Source organism: Neopelma chrysocephalum, unplaced genomic scaffold (assembly GCF_003984885.1).
Source record: "Neopelma chrysocephalum unplaced genomic scaffold, ASM398488v2 Primary Assembly neopelma1_92, whole genome shotgun sequence".
NCBI classification, from domain to species: domain Eukaryota; kingdom Metazoa; phylum Chordata; class Aves; order Passeriformes; family Pipridae; genus Neopelma; species Neopelma chrysocephalum.
In genome coordinates this window covers 2,139,253-2,160,560 of record NW_020897754.1, presented here as the reverse complement: position 1 = coordinate 2,160,560, position 21,308 = coordinate 2,139,253, and the positions used below count along the sequence as shown (strand labels likewise).

General features: G+C 48.0%; 1 protein-coding gene across 4 annotated transcripts in view; it reads right to left on the bottom strand.

Moving 5' to 3' along the window:
- The window catches only part of PARVB (parvin beta), a 50,603-nt gene extending 31,416 nt beyond the window's left edge, over positions 1 to 19,187 (bottom strand). Inside the window, exon 1 of one of the 4 annotated variants that reach the window (XM_027693565.1) lies at positions 18,992 to 19,187. In XM_027693565.1, the coding sequence (XP_027549366.1) occupies positions 18,992 to 19,106 (115 nt within the window). In that variant the 5' untranslated portion in view covers positions 19,107 to 19,187. Of the gene's footprint in view, positions 1 to 2,074; positions 2,157 to 6,862; positions 6,943 to 15,824; positions 15,900 to 18,991 lie in introns of those variants that run through there. The other 3 variants (XM_027693568.1, XM_027693567.1, XM_027693566.1) reach the window with 3 other exon arrangements.
- Between the last annotated feature and the right edge of the window lie 2,121 nt (positions 19,188 to 21,308).

The window sequence follows — 21,308 nt, the reverse complement described above, 5'->3', positions numbered from 1 at the left end:
ACTTCTTGCAAGAAACCCAATCCTGTGGTAAGAACAAGCCCAGGGTGCTTGTTTCTCCCCAAGGAAGGGGCCCTATTAAAGCCTCAGAGACTCTCAGGAAGACCTACCAAAACCAGGGAGAAAATGTATTTAATTCCAGCAATTCCACAGGATAAAAACAGATGTACCATGATCTGGTGAGCACAAATCTGAAACTTTATTTCAAGCTTTTGTCCTAAACCTACAACTCTCATTTGGGAAAGTCAGGAAAGTACTCTTCATAAATAAAATGGCTATTAAAATACTTCCCTACATCCTGCCACATGGGAGGAAATGAACTTGAGGACAAGAACTGAATAGGTCTTTAGTATCTTCACAGAGCTTGACAGTAAGAAAAGCAGCAGCAATGCTGGAACACTTTTACACTCTCCAAGGCACATCTCCCCCTAAATCCAGATAATATTTATTATAAACCAAGACACTGAAATACATGCATGTGAAATAGGAGATACAAAGACAGTTCTGTGTTAGGATGGGCTAAAACCATTTGTGGCAGCATTTGTGGTATTGCAGTCTCCTATGGGAGGGGCCAAGTCCCAAACTCTCTTCAGGGAAAAGCAAGGACTTCCAAATAAATAAGGTTTGCTAGACAAACTTTTCCCAGGAAAAAACAAAAGGGAGGAACAGTTAACTAACAGTGACAGTATCCCAGCAAGCTCTTCCTTCCAGAGCAGTCATTATTCCCCTTTCCCACTGGAAAATCAAACCACAGGCATGCAGTCTGCAAAGGTACACAATCCTGCATGAGGACTTGCTTTTTTCCTGGAAAACACAGGGATTCTGCTGCCACAGAGGAGGACAGGGAAGAAGAACACGCTGCAATCCCCACTCCTTCTCTCTCAGAGAACTGGAGCAGGTGCTTAAAACAAGTTACCACGTTTCTTAATTGCAGTCCCAAAGAGGTTACTTAGTTCTGGTTGGCAGCATGACACTGAGCATCACTAAAATCCTCAATTATGAAATTTTGTCCTTATGTCCTGCAAGCAACAAACACCAGCCTCACATTTGGAGAGCTGATGGTTTATGAACCATGGTTCATGAGGGAAAGGGGGGCTGCCAGCTCTTTGTGGTGTACCTTCTGCAGTGAGAACAATTACAAATAGAACGCAATGTCTGCAGGCTATTTAACCTCCTGATTAAAGATGTTATTAAAGGAATTCTTAATTACCGTTTTCTCATCTCTAATTTTCCTGAAAAACTCTACAAGCAAAAAACAGCTAGGGAGCAAAGAGGTCTCATGCAACAGATGAAACCAGCTCTAACAGCCTTACCCAGGACACCCAACCAGAGCTTTCTCACCCCAACAGCTCCTACATTGTGATGCCAACAGGGACACAGTCACCACGAGGCACAAGAAAATTCATGTGGAAACTGAATAAGTAAGATTTTTTTAAGCCCTGCTAGGCCTATAAATGCCCAGGGTTATTTTGGATGCACCAGCCTTGTTTCTGGATAAACTCTCTTTTCATTAGTACAGCAGGGCTGTCATTGTGGGAATGCCAAGTGTTCAGTAAGTTCAGGGCATCACCATCCCCAGTGCTGTGAAATGCACAAGAGAGCTGCTAAGTTCCTCTGGGCAGTGGATATGTGTCTTCAGCCTATGCTATATGAACAAAATGATGCACTTATTTCAAGCCAGAATACTTTTAAATGCAGCTAAACTAGTTTTATTCACAGTTCAATCAAGGTGATACCCCTGCTCTTATATCTTAATAGAAAAACTATCTCTACTCAACAAGAAGTCCTTGTTTCTGAGCAATTTACTAAACTGAAAGAAAATATGAATGCAATTCTGTGTATTAAGCCCCCCATCCCTCAGGATGAGCCACATATAACCCCTGTGGTTGCCTTCAGATCCAGCAAGGCTGGGCCAGATCATCCAGGACCAAAACATCCTTTCCTGTTGCTGCTGGCAAAGCAGAGCTCTTTCAGCAGAAAAAACTTCCCAAAACCTGCTGCCCCGGGAGAGCTGCTTGCACAGAGCCTGCACAGACAGCTCATGGAGAGATTCCTGCCACAAAGGAAACTTTCCTACCTCCTTTTCTGCGCCTCTTGCACAGTAGTCCGGCCATCCCAGCAGCACAGGCGGCTCACAGGGGAAGCACACGGGATGTCTGGACACTGATGGAATGGCAGCAACTGGATAACAGGGACTGCCACCTCCAGAGTGCCAAAGCTCTGCTAATTTGGGCACAGTGACACAGGAGGAGGCACTGAGAGAGGCTCCCAGCTGCTGGGGGGAAGGGGGGCCAGCAGGACACGGCGCTTGGCCACGGATTGCCAGCCAGGAATCCCTCCCTGTCCCACTGATAGCCAAGCACCTGCCTTGGCTCTTAAGCAGGCACCTCAAAGATGGTGTTTTCTCTGCAAGGAGCTTCCCAAGAGAGTAATTTCCACCCTCTGGGGTTGGGTTTCCCACAGCTTGCCCCAGGAACACACAGGTTCACAGAGCAACACCGGCACACAGAGAAGCAACTGCACGGAGGGATGTGAACTTGCCAGGGTACTCCCCATCTGCAGCACTCCAGAACTCTTTCACGCTGCACTTGGACAAACGTTGAGGGCTTTTTCCCTGCTCACTCCCCCCAGTATTCACTTATCACTGCTGAGCAAAGGAACAGAAGCAGGAAAAGGAAACTGAGCCACAACGCTGGAAAAAAGAACAGAGAGCCCACAAATGAGCAAGGGGAGGCAGTTAAAATAATGGTCAGGATGGAGCAACAGGTTCATTTCTGAGAAGACCCTGATCAGTATTTTAATGCAAATTTACAACAAAGAATGACTTTCAGCCCCTGCTTTCACCAACCCAAAGGTACTGGTAAAAGATTATGGGCATTATTCGACTGGCAAATGCCTCCTCGACTTTGTACTGGCAACAGTGGCTCTGCTGTGAGGTTTATCCATGCAAGAGGGCATTTGACTGGTAGAGCAGAGCTTGCACAACAGGTTTTAGTCAGGGCAGGTCCCACATGAGCTATCACTGCTCCTTGCCCACACTCCACCTGCGCATTCACAGGGCTCCTTCTCTTCCCCTTCCCCTCCCCACAGGGAACATCTTCCCCTGTTATGCTGGTACAGTCCCTTGCTCTCTAACTGAGACTGGTGCAAAACACTTTTCTCTAAAGCCTGATCATTCCATCTCAGATCTGCCAGAGGAAACCTGCAGCAAAGGGAAGCAGGAAGGGGAAGGAAGCTGAGTACAGGCTGAAGCAGCATCACTTAGTCAAGGACAGTCCCCAGCAGAACCTTTCCAGCACCTGTTGCCCCTGGTGGGTTTGTCTGCTCCGGCTGGTAATGCCAGGGCAGAGGAGTCCCTCAGAACTGAAAGGAGCAGCCCCAACATCCAGGGAATGCTCTCCTGCCCATGACAAGGGTTTGCCCTCACCGTGACCCACAACACAGACTCTAAAAAAAGGTCAGGGCCTTAAGGTAAAACTTGCTGATGACCTAAATGACTGAGCTGGGAACTCACATAGGGCAAGTCAGGTGTAACTACAGGCACAGAAAGATGATGCCTTGGAAGGGTATCTGGTAGAATTAGCTATGATTTCCCCGAGGTGTCTGCAGACCCTCCCTCCCTTCTGGCTGGAGATCTCCTCTCTGAGCAGATCCTCAATCACCAGGCAGCACCAGCCCCCTGAACCATTTCAGCACCCCATCAGCCAGCACTACCAAAATCCAAATGTAACAAAGGGAGGGGTAAGTGGCCAAGGCTTTCAGAAAAAAAACCACATTTTCCACTAGAATTACATTTTCAACTAGAAATTTAAATTCACATGGAAAAGGTCGCTTCTCTACCGGACCCGAGGAAAGCAGCAAGGGTTCCTGGCAGCCGTCAGATGTTTTGACAATCTCCTGGCAGTGTCAGCAGTCAACATGGTTTAGTCACATTGGAAGCTGTGCTGGCCTTTCAAACAAATTAACAGAATGAGCAGATCACATACACATGCTATAAAGCACTACATCTGTAAGCCAGGCAGGCTGTCTCAGAGCATGGGATTGCACACAAACTGTACACAACAGAAGGAATTAGCTGAACAAAGTTGGAAATGCCACCAGAGCTGTCAAGGACTTCCCCCAAGTCAGGAAATGGCCTTTAAAGTCAGCAGGAGTGCTATAAAAAGAAAAGATGTCCCTGCTTTCTTCTTTTTAAAAGAAAGCAAGCTGATATCAACAGTTTGATCCTTCCTACCTTCACTATTAATAATCTTAGTGTAATTTTAAAAGACACCAACAACAGCAGAGTTCACTTAAGTCTTTGCCATCCACTGCCTTGTTATTAAAAAACTGACCTCAAGCCCCTGTGTCTCACAAAAACAGATGGTAAATGCTACTTAATTTTAGATCTGGTTATTTCTGACTGTAAGGCTGGATCTCACCCCACAGAAAGCAGCAGCTGTTGTGACAATGATCATGAGTTTCTGTACATGGTGCTCTCATTCTCATTCAACCAGTGCCGAGCTTTTATATGATGCACTCTCACCTCATGATTAAACCTGAATTTTGGGAGCTATCAGACTGCTTTGTCACCCTTGGCTCCACTACAGATGATTTGCTCAAGCAAGTTTGTCACCCTCTTTGGTGGAGCAGCACAGATGAGAAACGTGCCCTGGCTCCGTAACTCGCCCTGCACGGGAAGCTCTCTCTTCATCCCCCAAAATCTCACTGCTTCCCAAGTTTCCCTGCTATTCCCAGAGACAAAACCGTGACCAGCTGCACTTTTTTAGACAGTGACTCACCTGACTACAGCTCATATCCTAAGAGTTCAGCTAAGCATTCCCAAAATAGAAAGCCCATTCTCCAGACCCTTCCTACCCCTTTCAGACCAGTGACATGACCCTCCTTCACTCACATCTCAGGAGAGATGTGGACACAGGACAAATCCCCCTCATGAAGCAGCCAGACCTTGCACAAAATATCAGGTATCAGCTGGAGCTCCCACTTCCCATGGGAAGTTTCAGACCAGAAGGTAACAGGTCCTTGGTGAGTAAAGACCCTGCAGTGTTTCTTAACCTGCTCCTCTGTTTGCCTGCCACAGACCAACACAACCAGAATTTCCATCTGTCAGCTAAAACTCTTTCAGGAAAAGTCATCTTCAAAACTCAAAAAGCCTTCCAGGAACACTTAACAAATGGAAGTTTTACAAAACCTGGCATTTTTAAAGAAAAAAACAGCCCCGAATATGTTGCTACACTGAGATTCTTTTCTAGAGACAAACCACACACACACAACTCACCAGTGTGCTCCTGCATTACTAATCACATGTACAAAAGGCTCTGAGATCTTTTGACAGAGACTGCAGGAGAAACACAAAGCCTCCATTAATTATAACAGAGAATTAATAATCCCAGGCAGATCAAAGGCAAGGACTTGACCAAATCCACATAAAGGCACTGTATCAAGGGACTGCATTCAAAGCAGAACTGTGGTAATAAAGGAAATTATTTATATGCCTCAGTAGACAGACAAGGCACTCACGACAGTACCTAAAGAAATGGAAATACCTAAAAAAAGGGAAAAGTAGAGCAAAAGGCAACTTTTAGGAAAGGGCTGTAATACAGAGAGCTATGGAACGAAAGCTAAAAATCAAACTTGGGATTCACCATTTTGCTGTAATTCCCTGTTTCTCATTTCTTTTATTATTGCTTCACACCATAGGTGTTCATCAGGCAGGGAGGGATCCACACTGCAAGCAAAGGGACACTCCAGACTTCACCTCAGTCCCCAGCTGCCACTCACCCCCTCCCTTTTGCTGGCACTGGTGGTTGCAGAAGCCACATTATGGCACAGAGTGGGGGAGACAGTGTGCCTGAAAACTAACCAGGGAAGAAAGGAAAAAAGTAGAAAGTTAATTTTCACTGTGTAGACACACAACACTGATGCTGGGGAAGAAAAAAAAGCCATCAAAAAAAACCCCAAACACCCCCGACCAGCAGAAATAAGTGTCCACAAACTACTTATAATGTTACACCTACAAAAGTGATAGGTGGGGATATTTACCCCTTACCCAGCCCTCCTAAGCACTAACATAACACACATCACAACTCTACAGCTTTTACACTCCAGGACATGAACTGAGCATACCTTTGGCACTTGCTTTGTCCTGAATTCGTAAACAGATTGCTTCAATCCTGAAGTTTTTTGACTGGGAAAAGCCAGGGAAGAAGTGCAGCTTGAGAGAACCCTAAAAGCAACTAGGGAAAGCTGCACTTCTCCCTCTGCCCCCAAGTTCTACTTGAAAATGGAGAAAATGCACTTTCTCAGCCTCCCCCTGGTTACAATTCCCTCCCAACACGCCAGGCAAGGGTCATTTATTCCCAAAATGGTGTGTTCTCCCAAACACACCACATGAGCACCAGGACAACTTCCAACTGAAAGAAGGATGTGGAGTCAAATCTGACGTGTGAGAACAGAGGGAAAGAAAAGGTCTGACAAGAAAAGGAAAGGACTGAAGGGGACTTCAAGCCTGAATCCACCCACTGCAGAAAACTTGCAAGGCATTTTAAATTTACTGCCATCAATTCTCCATGAAATACTGTATTCTATATATAGTCGTTAGTACTCTCCAAGGCTTTTGTGTACTCCTACATCTGAAGCTGATGGGCACAAGCAGACAGGGAACAGCACATCCATGCCCAGGAACTCGGTCTAAGATCCCAAATGAAGCAGGTTCATTTCCACAAGGTGCCAAGCAGCAAACAAGACTCCTTTAACCTTTAAGAGCAACTTCAGAAAACAGAATCAACTCACTACCTAAGATATCCATATTTAATGGGTGCAGTCCAAGCAAATCCCCAAGGGAGAGGGACAGCAGGAGACTCACTTCTGAAGGCAGGGATGGCAGGGGAGCACGAGCAGTAATAGGAAGTCTTCTCCAGCTGACAGGGCAGAGCCTGGCAGGCAAACTTCAGGCAATGGAGAGGAGGCCACCAGCTCTGACTTGCATTTCTAAGAAAGCAACTTTTCTGCTCATGCAACATGATTCTACAGGAAGAATAAAGCAGCGATAAGTGATTCTGCAGACCACAAGAAGAGCATGTGCCCAGTCACTGGAGTGGCCCAAATGTCACCCAGAAAGACAAGGAAAACCCTGAAAAACACTCACATACAGCAACTGTATTTGCAGTTGAAGGTTTGCTGGTAAATACTAGTTTCCTGTTCAGCTGAGCACAGGACCAATGGAGGGACAGGCCGTGCTCCAGACTAGGAGCTTTAATCTAAACACACTCAACAGTTTTCAATGGACCATACACTGCAGTTGCTCATGCAAGGAGTTTTCTCAATGCTTTCCAGACATGTCATATGGGGAAAATTATTTCACTGGCTGCTCTGAGCCCCAGAGGAGCCTGCCAAGACAAGCACTGCAGTGATAAGCACTGCAGACCTCACAGCACAAGAAAGTCTGGAACTCAGAGCCCCCAGTCAGATAAAAGCCAGTCCACGAGGAGAAGGTACAGGTTAGACAGTGGCTGCCATAAAAGCACTTTGATGTTTAACTCTGCCAGGTTTGAGTCAGAAGTAGGCACCAACGTGTCCTAATGGAGCTGAACACTATGTAGGATGAGTGGATCCCGAGCCTCCAGATGCCATTCCAGTCCAGTCTCTCAAACACAGCCCTCAAGGGCTATCAAAATGCAATTATGAAACAACAGCCAGCCAAAAATCAAATCAAAACAAGTCCAAAGCACGAGCAAATGTTACATTTCACCAAGTATCAAAAAGCCCTGCAGGTGTTATTATTTCCTTACTTAGTCAGCACCCCGAAGTTTTACAGGATTTGCAGTCCTGCCTTTCTGTGGTCTCTTTTTAAGCCTTTGCACTGGTAATACCAGGTCCTATGAGCTAGAAAAGGTGGAGTCTCAGTGGTGCTAGGCAACTCAAAGGCTTTCAAGCTCAGTTACTGGTGAATCCCAAAACAGCTTTCTGACTCCACAGCCTCTGGGACTCACCCTCCCTAGAGAAGCAGCCAGAGCAGCAGCACAGTGGAATCCATGGAATCTCTCCTCACTGAAAGGTTAGACAGGCAAAAAAGAGAGAAAAAAAATACTGTACTCTTACCAGTACCTCAAGTCAAAGGACTGTGGTGAGAAGCACAGTCCCACTGCACAACGTTGCATTCCCATGCTCATAAATCATCAAACCGCAGACTTCACGCTGTCTAAGAAATGTCCTTACTCCAGCCTTTGGAGGGTCTAAGATGCCAGGGAGCCACATAAAGATCAGTGGGCAATTCAGTGTGGAAACCACCTCAGGGGGTCTCCAGCTGAACCTCCTCCTCCTCACAGCAGGGTCAGCCCTGAGATCAGACCGAGTTACTCAGGGTTTTATCGCATCACATCTTAAAACGTCTAAGAATGGAGGCTCCTGGCATCCTGTCCCACTGCTTCACAGTCCCCAGCACGAAAAATTTCCCCCTTTTGCCCAGACTGAACCTCATTTGTTTCAGTTTACAGCTGCTTTCTCTCCCCTCTGCTTGGTAAATGTTGGTACCTGTGGAGTGTTTGTTAACACGCAAATGACAGGAACCGAGGGGTCAGAAATAAATAGCTGGAAAAGCAGCATAAAACAAACACCTTTAATGTCAAGAGTCATGCCCAGGTCTAGCAGAGCTCCTTAGCCTTCTAAATCCTCTTATTACTGATATCAGCAGAGCAACACCCACCACAGTTTAGTTTCCTAAACTGATACAAAGCTCAATGACACTGAGGGTCCAAGGAGATGGTTTAAACTATGGCCCCTCACTATGTTAATGCAGCTGCAGTGCTGCACTACAAGGGGGTGTTTTCAAGACAGGAGTCTCTTCAGGTACATTTGTAAGCAATTAAGAGGGAATTTCTTAGTCTGAACCTGTGTGAGCAGAGGAAAAGCAAGCATCCAGTTATCTCAGGCAGCAGTGGAAAGGCCCTACCAAGGTCCAGCTTGCTGCATTAGATAAGGTGAGTCATGATTGCGTCTTCCCTTACACATGCAAAAATAAAACCACATCAGTTTGTGTGGCAGACAGCATCAGATCTGCCACACAGGCATCTGCTTTGCTTCTGGCACAGCAGGGCCATTTGGAGCATGACAATTAAAATCCAGTTTCCCAATGCCAGGGCTCCATTACACGTGCTTATTTAATTAGCTAATTTAATTACCTATCCTTCCAGTTGCAGAGAATGATGAGGGGAGTAACAGCAAGAGCCAGTAGGTCAATACCTGGCTCTGAGTCTGGCGTCACAAGCAGAATTTTGGATTTTTTTTGAACACGGGTCAGTTTACGTGACACATATGGGGTACCCCTGTCTCAAAGGGGGAAAAGGATCCTTGCACAGGAATTAGCAAGGATCCCTGAAAGAGAGAGGGATAAGAGGAAGGAAGGAGAGGTGGTGAGGTTGCCCTGTAGGTGAGGGAGTGTTAGGATTGTGTAGAGCTTAATGATGGTGACAAAGTTCATGGGCAAGGTTCAGGGGGAAGGCCAACAAGGCAGATATCCTGGTGGGAGTCTGTTTTAGACCACCCAGCCAGGATGAAGAGGCAGATGAAATATTCCATAAGCCTCTAGGAGAAGTCTCACAACCACTGGCCTTTGTTCATGTGGGGCACTTCAACTCACCAGATGTCTGCTGGAAACACAACAGAGAGGAAACTGTACAGGAGGTTCCTGGGGTGTGTGGAAGAAAACTGGTGAGGGAGCCAACTAGGGAAGGTGCCAAGCTGGACTTGCTGCTTGTGAAAACAGCGAGTTGGAAGTAGGGCAGGCACCTCAGGAGAACTGCAAGGATGCCATGAGGTTCAGCAGGGAGAATTTCATCTGGCTACTGCCACGAAGGTAAATAATAAATGTTTCTGTAAGTGCATCAGCAACAAAAGGAGGGCAGAGGAAAATCTCCACCCTTTACTGGATGGGATGAAACACACAGTGAAAAAGCCTGAGGAAAAGGCTGAAGTACTTAATGCCTTCTTTGCCTCAGGCTTTAGTAAAATATTAACACTATAGATTTGGTCTGCCAGGGATCTTGACTCTCCACTTAGAATAATGGAATCTTTTAGGTTTGAAAAGACCTCTAAAATCATCGAGTCCTACCATCAACCCAGAGCTGCCAAGTCCATCACTAAAGACTGAGGCAAAGAAGCCATTTCTTGCACCCTGCCTAATTTTCCAATGGAACCAATTCCCCGCAACAACACTGGGAGCCATGCACAGGGAAGAAGGCAAACAGTAATCTCGAGGTACAGTTTTATAATCCTATTCCTGAGGGAGAATGTTAAGCAGCAAATGCAAGCCTGGATGTCCTGGTACTTTCTCCTAATCTATCATTTCTGAAGAAAATCCAGTCAGTTTTGCAAAGCCTCCAAATCCATCTGCTGGACTAGGAAAGCCAGAGAGCAAACAACACTATTTTATTTTAACATTTAATTTATTCTATTTTAACATGACAGAAGTGTCTGCATCTGTTTAATAGCACACATACATACATCTGCCAAACAGACCTAGTGGGACAACACTTTCTGAGGATTACACATTTTTCTATTTAGAGACAGTAAAAAAGACACCATGCCTCCATACAGACATCTCCTCAGTCAGTTCTCAGTCTCCTTCCTCACTGCAAATAAAATGTGCATGAAACCATCTCAGCTAATTAAAAATTAGCAAGCAGACCATATGGCAGCTATAATGGAAAATGCACTGTTTCTTTTTTTCAGTGGATTTCATTATGGTTCAACCACGCAATTAAAGAAGTCCTAAAGAAGGAACTGGAATTCCAGGAGCCAGAACAACTTGCTGGTTTTATAACCAAAACGCAGCATACATTGAAAAGAGATTTTATAAGAGCTTTATCTGTTTGCCAGACAGGTCTTGGGGATTGTAAAGAAACCTCTTCTGACTTGGAGAGGCAAAACTCAATTCCCAGTTTGCTCACCATGAGCAAAGCCAAAAGCAGAATCCCATCCCATGGCCTCCCCTCTCAGCCTAAGGGCTCTGGAGAGGGTTTTGCAGAGAGTGCATGGAAACAAATCATGAGTACAGGGTTTATAATTAGAACTTCATTGTGACAATGTATGAAGTGACAGTGATTGAAGGGCCCAAAGTGCACAGAGCCACTGCTCTCAGCCAGCACACGCTGCCAGGTGTGCTTGTTCCCTCCACATCTGGTTTTCAGAGCAAGACTTGAGCAGATTCAAATTACACAACCACACGTATTGTCAGCCACAATACCTTCCCAGCTAAACCAGACACGCACAACAAAAGCCACCAGTTTTGGGCTGCAGCTTTCTATTTGGCCAACAGAATAGTACAAATTAGGAATTCTGTACCTGGGCAGAACATGCCTCACCCTGGAGAGATCACTTGGCCCATCAGCTGTGCAACACAGAGGCTCCTGTTCCCACCCCCTCCATGCTCTGCCCCCACCAAAGACAAATGGGGGCCACTGTTGCTCACACAGAACTGCTGGTTTAGACCCCCCCCCCCCTCCTGTGCTGCTGGGGGTGGAATTCCCCACCACCAAGCAGCCTGTCCTGCAGATCCGGAGCCAGGAACTCCTCCTGAAGGCAGCCCGGAAGGACCCCTTGAAGAGCAGTGCTCTACCACTGATCACAGTGCCCCTCCTTCCCTTCTTCCCTCCTCTCACCACACTTCTCTCAGCCCAGGGCAGAGGTGCCAACACATCCTGTGACAACCACCAGAGGCAGGTGCACCACGGAACCACAGAATATCCTGAGCTGGAAGGGACCCACAAAGATCATCCAAGTCCAGCTCCTAGCCTTGCACAGGACCATCCCCAACAATCCCACCCTGTCCCTGAGAGCGTTGTCCAAACCCTCCTGGAGCTCTGGCAGCCTTGGTGCTGTGCCCACTGCCCTGGGGAGCCTGGTCAGTGCCCAACCACCCTCTGGGGGAAGAACCTTTTCCTGAGATCCAACCTCGATGACCTTCAAGTAGTTGGCTCCTGCAACAAAAATACCCAGATCCTGTTAGTTCATAGAACCTGAAGTCATGATTGCTCTAATGAGCAGAGGTCAGCACAAGGAGAAGCCTTTGGGAAACAGGGTTTCCCTTCCTTCTTTCTTGCTGTCCTCCAGGTCTCCTGAAATGACTGAGAGGAGCTCGAGGGCTGAGAAGAGAACAAGACTCAGGGTTGAGAAGGCACACACAGAGCATCCTGCATTGCCAGCAGCAGCAAGGGGGACAAGAATCACAGAGAGATGATGTTACAGGTGAGGCAGGAAACTCCTTCTCCTTATGACACGTGTCATTTGGCACCCAAATCCCACATGGGCGGCTCTGAAGTACCGGCCACGCTGGCACTTCCACAGCTCCAAACTGGAGTCTGTGGCCATGACACTTGTATGCACAAGGTACAATTTCCTTCCCAGCTGAACAGCAAAGCTGGAACTGCTGAAACACTAACTCCTGCAACCAGCAGACTCTGCCTGGTGCTGGATCCCTCAGCAGCAAGTTGTTCTGACATGCTTTTGCAATGGAAGGAGCTTGCCAGCTAATCTCCCAAATCTATTAACATCAAAGCTCAAAACTCCACCAGCTTCATCTGTTCTCAGATCAGCTGGCCTGTAACAGCTCTTGAAGTACATAAAAAGGCATTTAGCACTGTTATGCATAACTATACCCAATCTTCTGTACCTCTGTATTGCCAATGTGCAAACCAGCAGGATGCATTTATTTATATTAATGAAGTGATCTAAATATTCCAACTCTTACAAACACAAGCATGTTAATCAGTGTGATTAATGTATTAATGACAATGCACGGCAGAACACAGACTGACCTCCCAGCACAGATCCACCAGTGAGATCAAGAATCCCTCTCTCATAACTTTCCATGAGCTGTGACTTTGCAGCTCCCCCCACTCCTATCACATCCATGTGCAGCTCTCCACACACCAGAGTCTCACAGGGCTCACCCACACACTCCCTGAAGCAGAACCAGCCAGCTGCCTGCTTCTAGATGTCCCTCCCAAGGTATCATAATTAATAAACCCTCTAGAAGAAATTAAAACATGTATCACTGAACAACTGCTTTGAAAATAAGGGTAGACTTTAAGGAGAAAAGGACTGGAAATCTGGTTTTGGAAAACTGGAGTTGTTGATAACCACCTCGCTAAGGTTTTATGATGGAACGTAACTGTTCTTACAATGACTCTTATTTTAATGATTGCAACTCTGGAAATAAAACAACTTTTGAACGTCTGTTTTTCTTAAATGAAAGCAGGTCACTTTCTTCAATGCACTGCTGAAGAGCTGTGGAGCTATTTTATGGGTCTTGCTGCATCCTGTCTGGAGGAAAACTTCCAGCTGTAATTCAAAAGTCTCCTGTGTCACCAGGAGACTGTGCCTAAAGCTGTGCTGGCTGAACCATCCCAGCCTAGCTGCAGCTACAGGAGGAAAATGTGGGGTCTGTTATTCTGTTAAAAAGATCATTCCTGTGCATGTGAAGTTCCTTTCACTTGAGACCCTGACACAAACTATATTCCCAGGACAGCTGGGAACAGAGTCAGAACCCAAGCTGGCACTGCTCTAGCAAGACTGAAACCAGACCTGGTCAGAGGGACCTGAGCCCTTCAGTGGAAACAGCAATTAGGCTGTACGGTTCCAACTGGAAATTTAGGTCTGTTTAAATTAGTGGTAGAAGGGATAATAAATTGAACTTGAAATATGAATCTGCATATGTTTGCACAGACTTTCTACAGATACATGCACATATCTGGGGCAGCATGTAGGTTCAATGTAATTACATGCAAATTCCTTTCTTAAAGGGCAAGTAATTCTGCTTAACCAGCACCCACCTCATCTCCTGTTTGGGTATTTCAGCAGCAGTAGCACATCATCACAATGCACAAACACACTTCCTCAGTCCAGTATCCTCTCAGACTGCAGCAAATGTACTTGTGTGAAGCAGGACCACAGAATTACACCCCACACACTTTGTATTTTTCTCTCCATCTGACTAAGAATTCACTGCCACACACCATGAGTATGGAAAGTAAATTAAGAAGAAGGTGAGCACTGATACCAGTCTATTAAAAGGAAGAGCCTTACAAATACACTGAGTGTCAGGTCAGGAGACAGTGAGAAGCAACCAGCTGAAGTTTATTTCAGGTTGCACCTCAAGGGTCTGCAAGAGACAGATTTGTCATGAAGTCTCCTCCAGTTTAATCCTGATGTTGATCTCATTCCCCATGTTCTTCCCTCCAGAAAGCCCAAGTGACTCAGGCAGTTGTACAAGCAGTCCCACCTGAACAATCTGGAGGTGGGTTTTAGAGTGTGTGGAGCTGTGGGAAACAGGCAGATTATGCAGCACCTTTGCCTAAGGACGTGGCACCAGAGATAACCCAGGAGATATATGGATTCTTTCTCTGGCTTTGCCAACAGTTGCCAGATGAGCTTGAACAAATCACTTCCTCACCACCCCCTTTTTCTCCCTGCAAAATAGAGGCAGCACCTGCCACCTTTCTCTGGGAGAAAAACCTTGAGAAACACAGACTTATCAAGCCATTTACCGAGCTGGTTGTGCCCACAGGCAACTGCAACAGTGAACGCTGTGCAGCCACATCATCTCACTGTTACACTGACCCACACACCCCAGGAACAGCTCTGTAACCTCCCCTGGTATGGGCAAAAAATTTCCCATTATTCAGCTGCTGTTGCAATAATCCTGCCCCCGGCAGCACTGTCATCTCTCTCTCCCTTGTTCCCCTCTCCTATTGATTTCCTCAGGCACAAGTAAACGGCTCTTCCCTGAAGCAGCTTCCTCACCCCTGTGCCCACCCTCAATCATGTCACTGGGACACAACACGAAGCAACCGAGTCTGTTGTATTTCACTGACTCCTCCATAGAGGCTACATATATACATACACACACACACACACACACACACACACACACACACACAAATACAGTAATAGAAAGCTTATTTAGCCAAACACCTGCTGCCCAGATCTTTCACACAGGAAAACAAAGCTTTTCAAGTAGGCTGGGAGTGAAGCAGCAAACCCTCTCCTTTATTTTAGCACAGCAGCATCACTCTGACTGACAGGAAAGGGCAGATTTTTTCAACTTCCTTTTGCAGATGAAGATGAAACACAGCACCGCCCTTCACAAGGACTGAAAAGAAGCTAAGGGATCATCCAGCTTACAAACTGTACCCTGCTATGGGCCCTGCCAGCATCCCTATATTTTCCTACCGTATTTAAAGCAGATTTTGGAGAACAGGTGGCACACATTGAAAGCCCAAGATCATAGAATCACAGAATGGTTTGGGTTGGAAGGGAACTTAAGATCATCTTGTTCCAACACCCCTGCCATGGGCAGGGACACCCTCCACTATCCCAGGTTGCTCCAAGCCCCGTCCAACCTGGCCTTGGACACTTCCAGGGATGGGACAGCCACAGCTTCTCTGGGCAACCTGTGCCAGGGCCTCACCACCCTCACAGGGAGGAATTTCTTCCTAATACCTGCTGTAAACCTCAGATACACCAAGACAGAGCCATATCACAGCAACATCAGGCAAACTTAGATTTTTGCAGATTTCCCCCCAGCCTAAAAGGGGGAGAAGGAGGAGAAGGGAAAACCAAGTGGTTACAGAGCACTGGAACTGACACATCCCGCTTTCCACATGTGTGTCATGACTGATTGCAAGGTTAAGAACACACATCTCCATGCAGTGCTCTCCCCCGGCCTTTCTCTGGCCAAATCCTTCCCATGTGGGCTCTCCAGTAGCATGGAAGGGTTGAGCTCATCTCCCAGTTTTCCTGCTTCAGGACTTCACTGTTTCTATACTCACTGGTGACCCATTCTAACACAACCTGCAGCCATTAATGATCACCAAGACTTTTCTCTCAGGGGCATTTTTAGCAGAACTATGGGTTAAAAGTATTCCTGGGAAGGAAGAGGAAGGGAGGAGCCAAACAGACAGTGAGATCACTCATTCCCACTTCCATAGGAAACCAGGGTAAAAACAGCCTCTCCAGGAGCAACGGGTGTTGCTCTTTCTGTTGAGTCAGGGCTGCCTAAAAAGTCTGTTCAGCCATAAAAATTCAGAAACACAAGATTAAGGTGTGATAGTGTAAAGCAGAGGTTTGAGGTAGACATTCAAAGCCTTCCTCAAACAATTAAGCAATGTATTTGACTTAAAACACTGATGAATTTGACCAGACCCTACCCCAGCTACTGACACACACACAGCCTGATGCCATATCATCCTGCTAAAGCAAGAGCTGTTTACACACTGAAATACATATTTCAAATACTACCACAGTGTCTGTCACCAGTACTTCTGAACTTTACTTACCCTCCCATTATAAAGCAAGGGTAGGAGTTCACACTGGCTGCCTTGATAAGCCTAATGAACCCTCCTCTCCCAGCACAGCCTCTCTAAAAATACATGGCAGCATGTTAGCAAAAAAACCCCCAAAACTTAAATTTAGTTGTTCATGGCTTGGTAGTCCCATATCATGGATATTTATTGCATGGCTCCTACCTGTGATTAAGGAAATGGAAACCACGTTAAGTGGCAAAGGAAAATTTCAGGGCCTGAGAGTCGCACAGCTCAGAAGTTGTGCACAAAAAGGAAAAGGATTAATATAAGTGGGTTTTAGCTCTTGCACAGACCAGGTTAAAGGTCTTTGTGTGAATACAGCTGGGATGGTGAGAGCTGCAACGCAACAGGGAAAGCAAACAGAACGTAGAAAGAGCCCTCGGGCTGGTTTGCTTTCGGAGGCAGAGGAGGCGAGAATCATTTTGGGCTGTGGCAAACGAGCAGGCAGCATTCCCATTTGCCGCTGTGGAGACGGCAGGATTTACTCTGGGAAGATCATTCTGACCTCTGCTGGTTCCCTCGGGGAAAACCAGCAGAAACCTGGAGGGAGGCAGGGAATTCCTAAGGGCAGGGCAGTTCCCAAGCACACGGGATACACCGACCACAGGGCTCCTATATGGTCTGTCAACTCACTCCAGGAACGGCACTCGGATGAGCTTAAACATAACATAAAAAGGTTCATTTTCTAGCCCTGAAATTTGCTCCTGTGGCTGCTCAGGTCCTACCACAAGCCACGGTCCTCTTCTGGACCCCAGCAGCTCATCACTGCTTATCCTTTGGGCCCCTCCAGTTCCACAGCCATTCCCTGGACACCTTAAGTCTGAGCTGCCCCACAAAGGGTAAAAAGCTGTTTTCCCTTACAGTGAAGGGACTCAGCCACCTGCAACACCACAGGATGTCACACCCAACCAAGCAGTGGCTCCTCGGGCTTGCAGAGAGTCTCTCCTCCCTTCACGTTTTCATACTGGAAGGAAAACTCAAACTAAAAGCTGCCTCACATGTTTCAGTTTCCTCCCCACCACCCTGACATGAGTGTGACTGTCACACTTTTCGTCACCGCAGAGGTGGTTCCCCACTAAGCAACCAAAACGAGCCCTTCCACTGCCAAGAGGAGCCGTGGTCACACCAGTAGGTAAAACAGCAGGCAAACTCAGCAAAAAGTCTGGTTGGCCCCACTGAAAGCAGTCACCTCAAAAACATCACCTAGTGATGCTGAAATGTCTCATTTAAGGGACATTGCCAACCTGCTTCAGCTCAGAAGCCCCCTCTGAACGAAATCCTCTCTTTCAGATCATGTGCTTCGCATCCCAGCTGGAGACGATTTTTTTTCCACCATCTTCCTTCAGAAGCAAATGAGATCATTTCAGCAAGGCACAACTGCTTCTGCTGCCCCTCAGCAGAGCCACGTCAGAGAAACTCCATTAAAAATAGATAATGAAGGAAATACCAGTAAGCCACACCAAAACAGCCAGCAGAAGGAAAGGGAAGCAACTCACAGGTCTCAAGGCCTAATATTTTATTATTAAATATTAAAAAGCTGCCTCATAAATGCTGCTGGCAGCTCATGGACTCAATCTGGGCAAAATATGTGCTCAGCAGCCAGCTGGAAAGAGGCTGAAACTTAAATCACATCCCTACACTACACCCATCAAACACGAGAACAAAACCAAGCCAGCAAGTCAAAAATGCATTAAGCCATGAGGCAAGGACACCCAGATTTCCTGCTGGGATACCCAGATTTCCAGCTAGCAGATGGCAGGAGCCTGGGGATAACACAGAGGAAGAGTTTCTCAGCAGAAGCCAGCATGTGGCCAGTCGGGGAAGCTGAAGAGGACAGTGTACACCCTCCTCGGAGGAGAAAGGTACACTCTGTGTATTCGGGGCCGGGCCATCGTTATCCAGCCTGGCGGCCAGACGACCCCCTATCTACACCAGCAGCAACAAAGTCGTGTAGCTCGAGGCACGCGGTGCTATCCCTGCCCAGCCCCTGTAAGAGCGGGTGGCTCTGGGGACACCTCGCTGTGCCTACGCCGGGCTGTGCCAGGGCACAGCTGAGGTAGGTGCTCAGTGGGAGCTGAGCCCCCCGACGTGGGTGCTGCCCATGGGGCCGGGGGGCATCTCCGTGACAACGCACGGTGTAAGCGAGGAATTCCCATGAGGAATCCCGGCTCTCGAGAGCGGGGTGGCTCGGCTGGATGTGCCTGGTTATGAAAATCAGCTCTGGGTAAAGAACCAGCACAGAGCCCATGGATGAAGCGGACCTGCCACGACGCACAGGTGGGACCTCATCGTTCCTTCAACTCTCAGTCCAGGGAAAAAACGACGCCGGCGGTCTCCCCGATCACCGGGAGTTTATCCCGCAGCGGGTGCTGGGGTTCCCTTTCCCAGCGGGATGTGCAAGGGGGGCCGGGCAGCGGCGGTGGGAGCGGCCGAGCCCGATGAATAGCCGCTCCACACCGGGCACTTCCAGGCGCCGGGATCGCCCGGGCATCCCGGTCCCCATCGCCCGAACCCCCCGGCCAGGCCCCGGTCCCGGTGGGGCTGCAGTGCCCCGAACAAAGCGGGGCTCCGGGACGGGACGGGACGGGACAGGGCAGCGCGTCCCTCCCTCCCCTCCGCGCCGCCGAGCTCACCCTCCTTGGCTTTCTTCTTCCTGGCCAGGGTCCCGCCGAGCTTGCCCAGGAACGACTCCTCTTTCTTCATCCTGTGCGGCCGCAGCGTCGGGGATCGCAGGGGCTGTGCGGACATGGGGCCGTGCCCGGGGCTCTCCGGGGAGCCCTCCCTGCCCTGCCCGACCCGCCGGGGGCTGCCGAGCCCCAGCACAGCCCGGAGCGGGGGATCGCCGAGCGGCAGAGGCGGGGGAGAGCGAGCCGGAGCTGGGGGCGGACCGGGAGCGCTGCCGGTGGCCACAGCGCCCTGCCACGGCCGGGAAGTGCGAGGGAGGCACTTCCAGACAAGGGACACCCGCGAGGGGCCGGGGGCGGGGAGATGCCCGAGCACAGCCCCCCCCCCCCCCCCGAGAGCCGGCACCCGGCTGGAGCATCTCCTGGAGCATCTCCTGGAGCCCTCCTGCGAGGCTCCGCCACGACCGCAGCGACCGTGCGGAGAGAAAGTGGGTAAAAAAAAAACCAACAAACCAATATCGCAGCAAAGCAAAGCCTCAGGTCTCGTCACAGCCGAACCAGAGTGTTCTCAGCCTTTGAAACAAAGATCAAACATCAAAAGACATCCTTTCTTAAGGAAGTTTTTACACCTTCCACGTTTTGCAACAGTTGGACCCAGGTGAGGGCAAGCGCCCAGCGTGTGCCATGTGTCAGGGCACACTGTGGCAGGTCCTTGCTGGCTACATTCAGATTTGCCTCCTAATTTTGCAGCCATGTGCTCCTTCTGTGGGACTAGCCTGCCTCCTCCTCCTGGCATGTTGCCGGGCAGGTTTGGCATCTCCTTGGCGGAAAGGTCGAGGAGAAGGGGGGCCATGGGCTCCGTGTTTGCCAAGCTCACAGGTACTGAGGTCACAGGGGGATTGTCACCTCCTCCCATGCTGCCACCAGCATGGTGTGTGCACAGAAACAGCCAAACCCAGAAACTTGGGCTTCATCCCACAGCGAGAATTTATTACTTATCATTTTACAGCACCCGGGAACACGATAAGGGTTTTGTGGAATACACATTAAAAACAGCTCCTGAAGAGTTTATACCGTTAGGCTCTGATCCTGTGAAACCTTAAGTTTAAGCCCCTGAAGTGGTCCCAGAGATTTTAATGAGGCTCCTGGGTCCCCAAAGCCAGGCACAACCTTTGGCCTTGCTCCCACAAGCAGCTCCTCTGTGAGCAGCCCTCATCCCAACAAAGAGCCACATTCAAACCAGCACAGCTTGGCTCGGGATCTGCACACCCAGCTCACAGGACACATTTTCACGCTTGACCTGACACAGAAGTAGCACTGCAGGACACATCCCGAGCAGAAGATGGCAGAGACACTGTTCTGAGAGTGTAGTTTCACGAGACTTAACCTGAGCTCATCCCCTCTCTCACCAAGGCCCACCCTTGTCTCTCACCTCCAGCTGCTCGTTGCTTTTCTACAGGCACTTTGGCAGCTAATAAAAGAACCCAACCCAGCAAACCCAACCCAAAATCAGCCAGTCACCCAGGGGCATGTGCCAGCAGGAGGGAAGTGGAAGGCACACATGACTAGGGCTGGAAAGACCCTTCCAAATGGCTTCTGGGAACCTCTCTTCCCTGTTGAAAGCAATATTTAACACAACAGCTAAAGAAAGATTCAAGAAAACACTGTTTGCTCACTTGTTTTTCGAGTTGGTTTTCCTTCTGCATTTGAACCATAGGTTTGGTTGCAGAGTCTATTTCTGTTGTGCTTTGCAAATCAACAGAAGAATGGTAAATAAACTGAGGGGTAATGACAGGTTTGGAGTAGGACCCGCAGCTACTTTAAGTATTTGCCTTTAGATCTGAAGTTTATAAACATTCCTCTGGCGAAAGTAACCAAGAACCAGGAGGTGCTTTCTACATCTCAGAAGTCCTGCACTGCGAGGAGCTTGGACCAGGGTTTCCTCATCAGATTAGTGAGCAGAATTTCCACATCAATAATTTCCTCCAGCCCCATTACATTATGCGTTACCACATCATTTAAGTATCTCACAAAAGAATATATACTGTGGATTTTAACATAACCTGCTGCTCATTTCCCAGCTTCCAGAGGGTCCAGTCCCCAGACCAGATTGGACTGGAATAAAAATAACCACTTTGTCAAGTTTAAGAGCTGCACAAGCAGATGATGATGCCCGAAATCTTTAAGGGCTCATGTGATAAATTGTTGTCCAGACAGATTTGCAGTATTTGCAGCCTAATATTTTTTTAAGTATGATTTCTTGCTCTAGGCACTCATCAATAAGGTATCCTAAAACTCACACAAAAACTATTTTCTCATTCCTTAC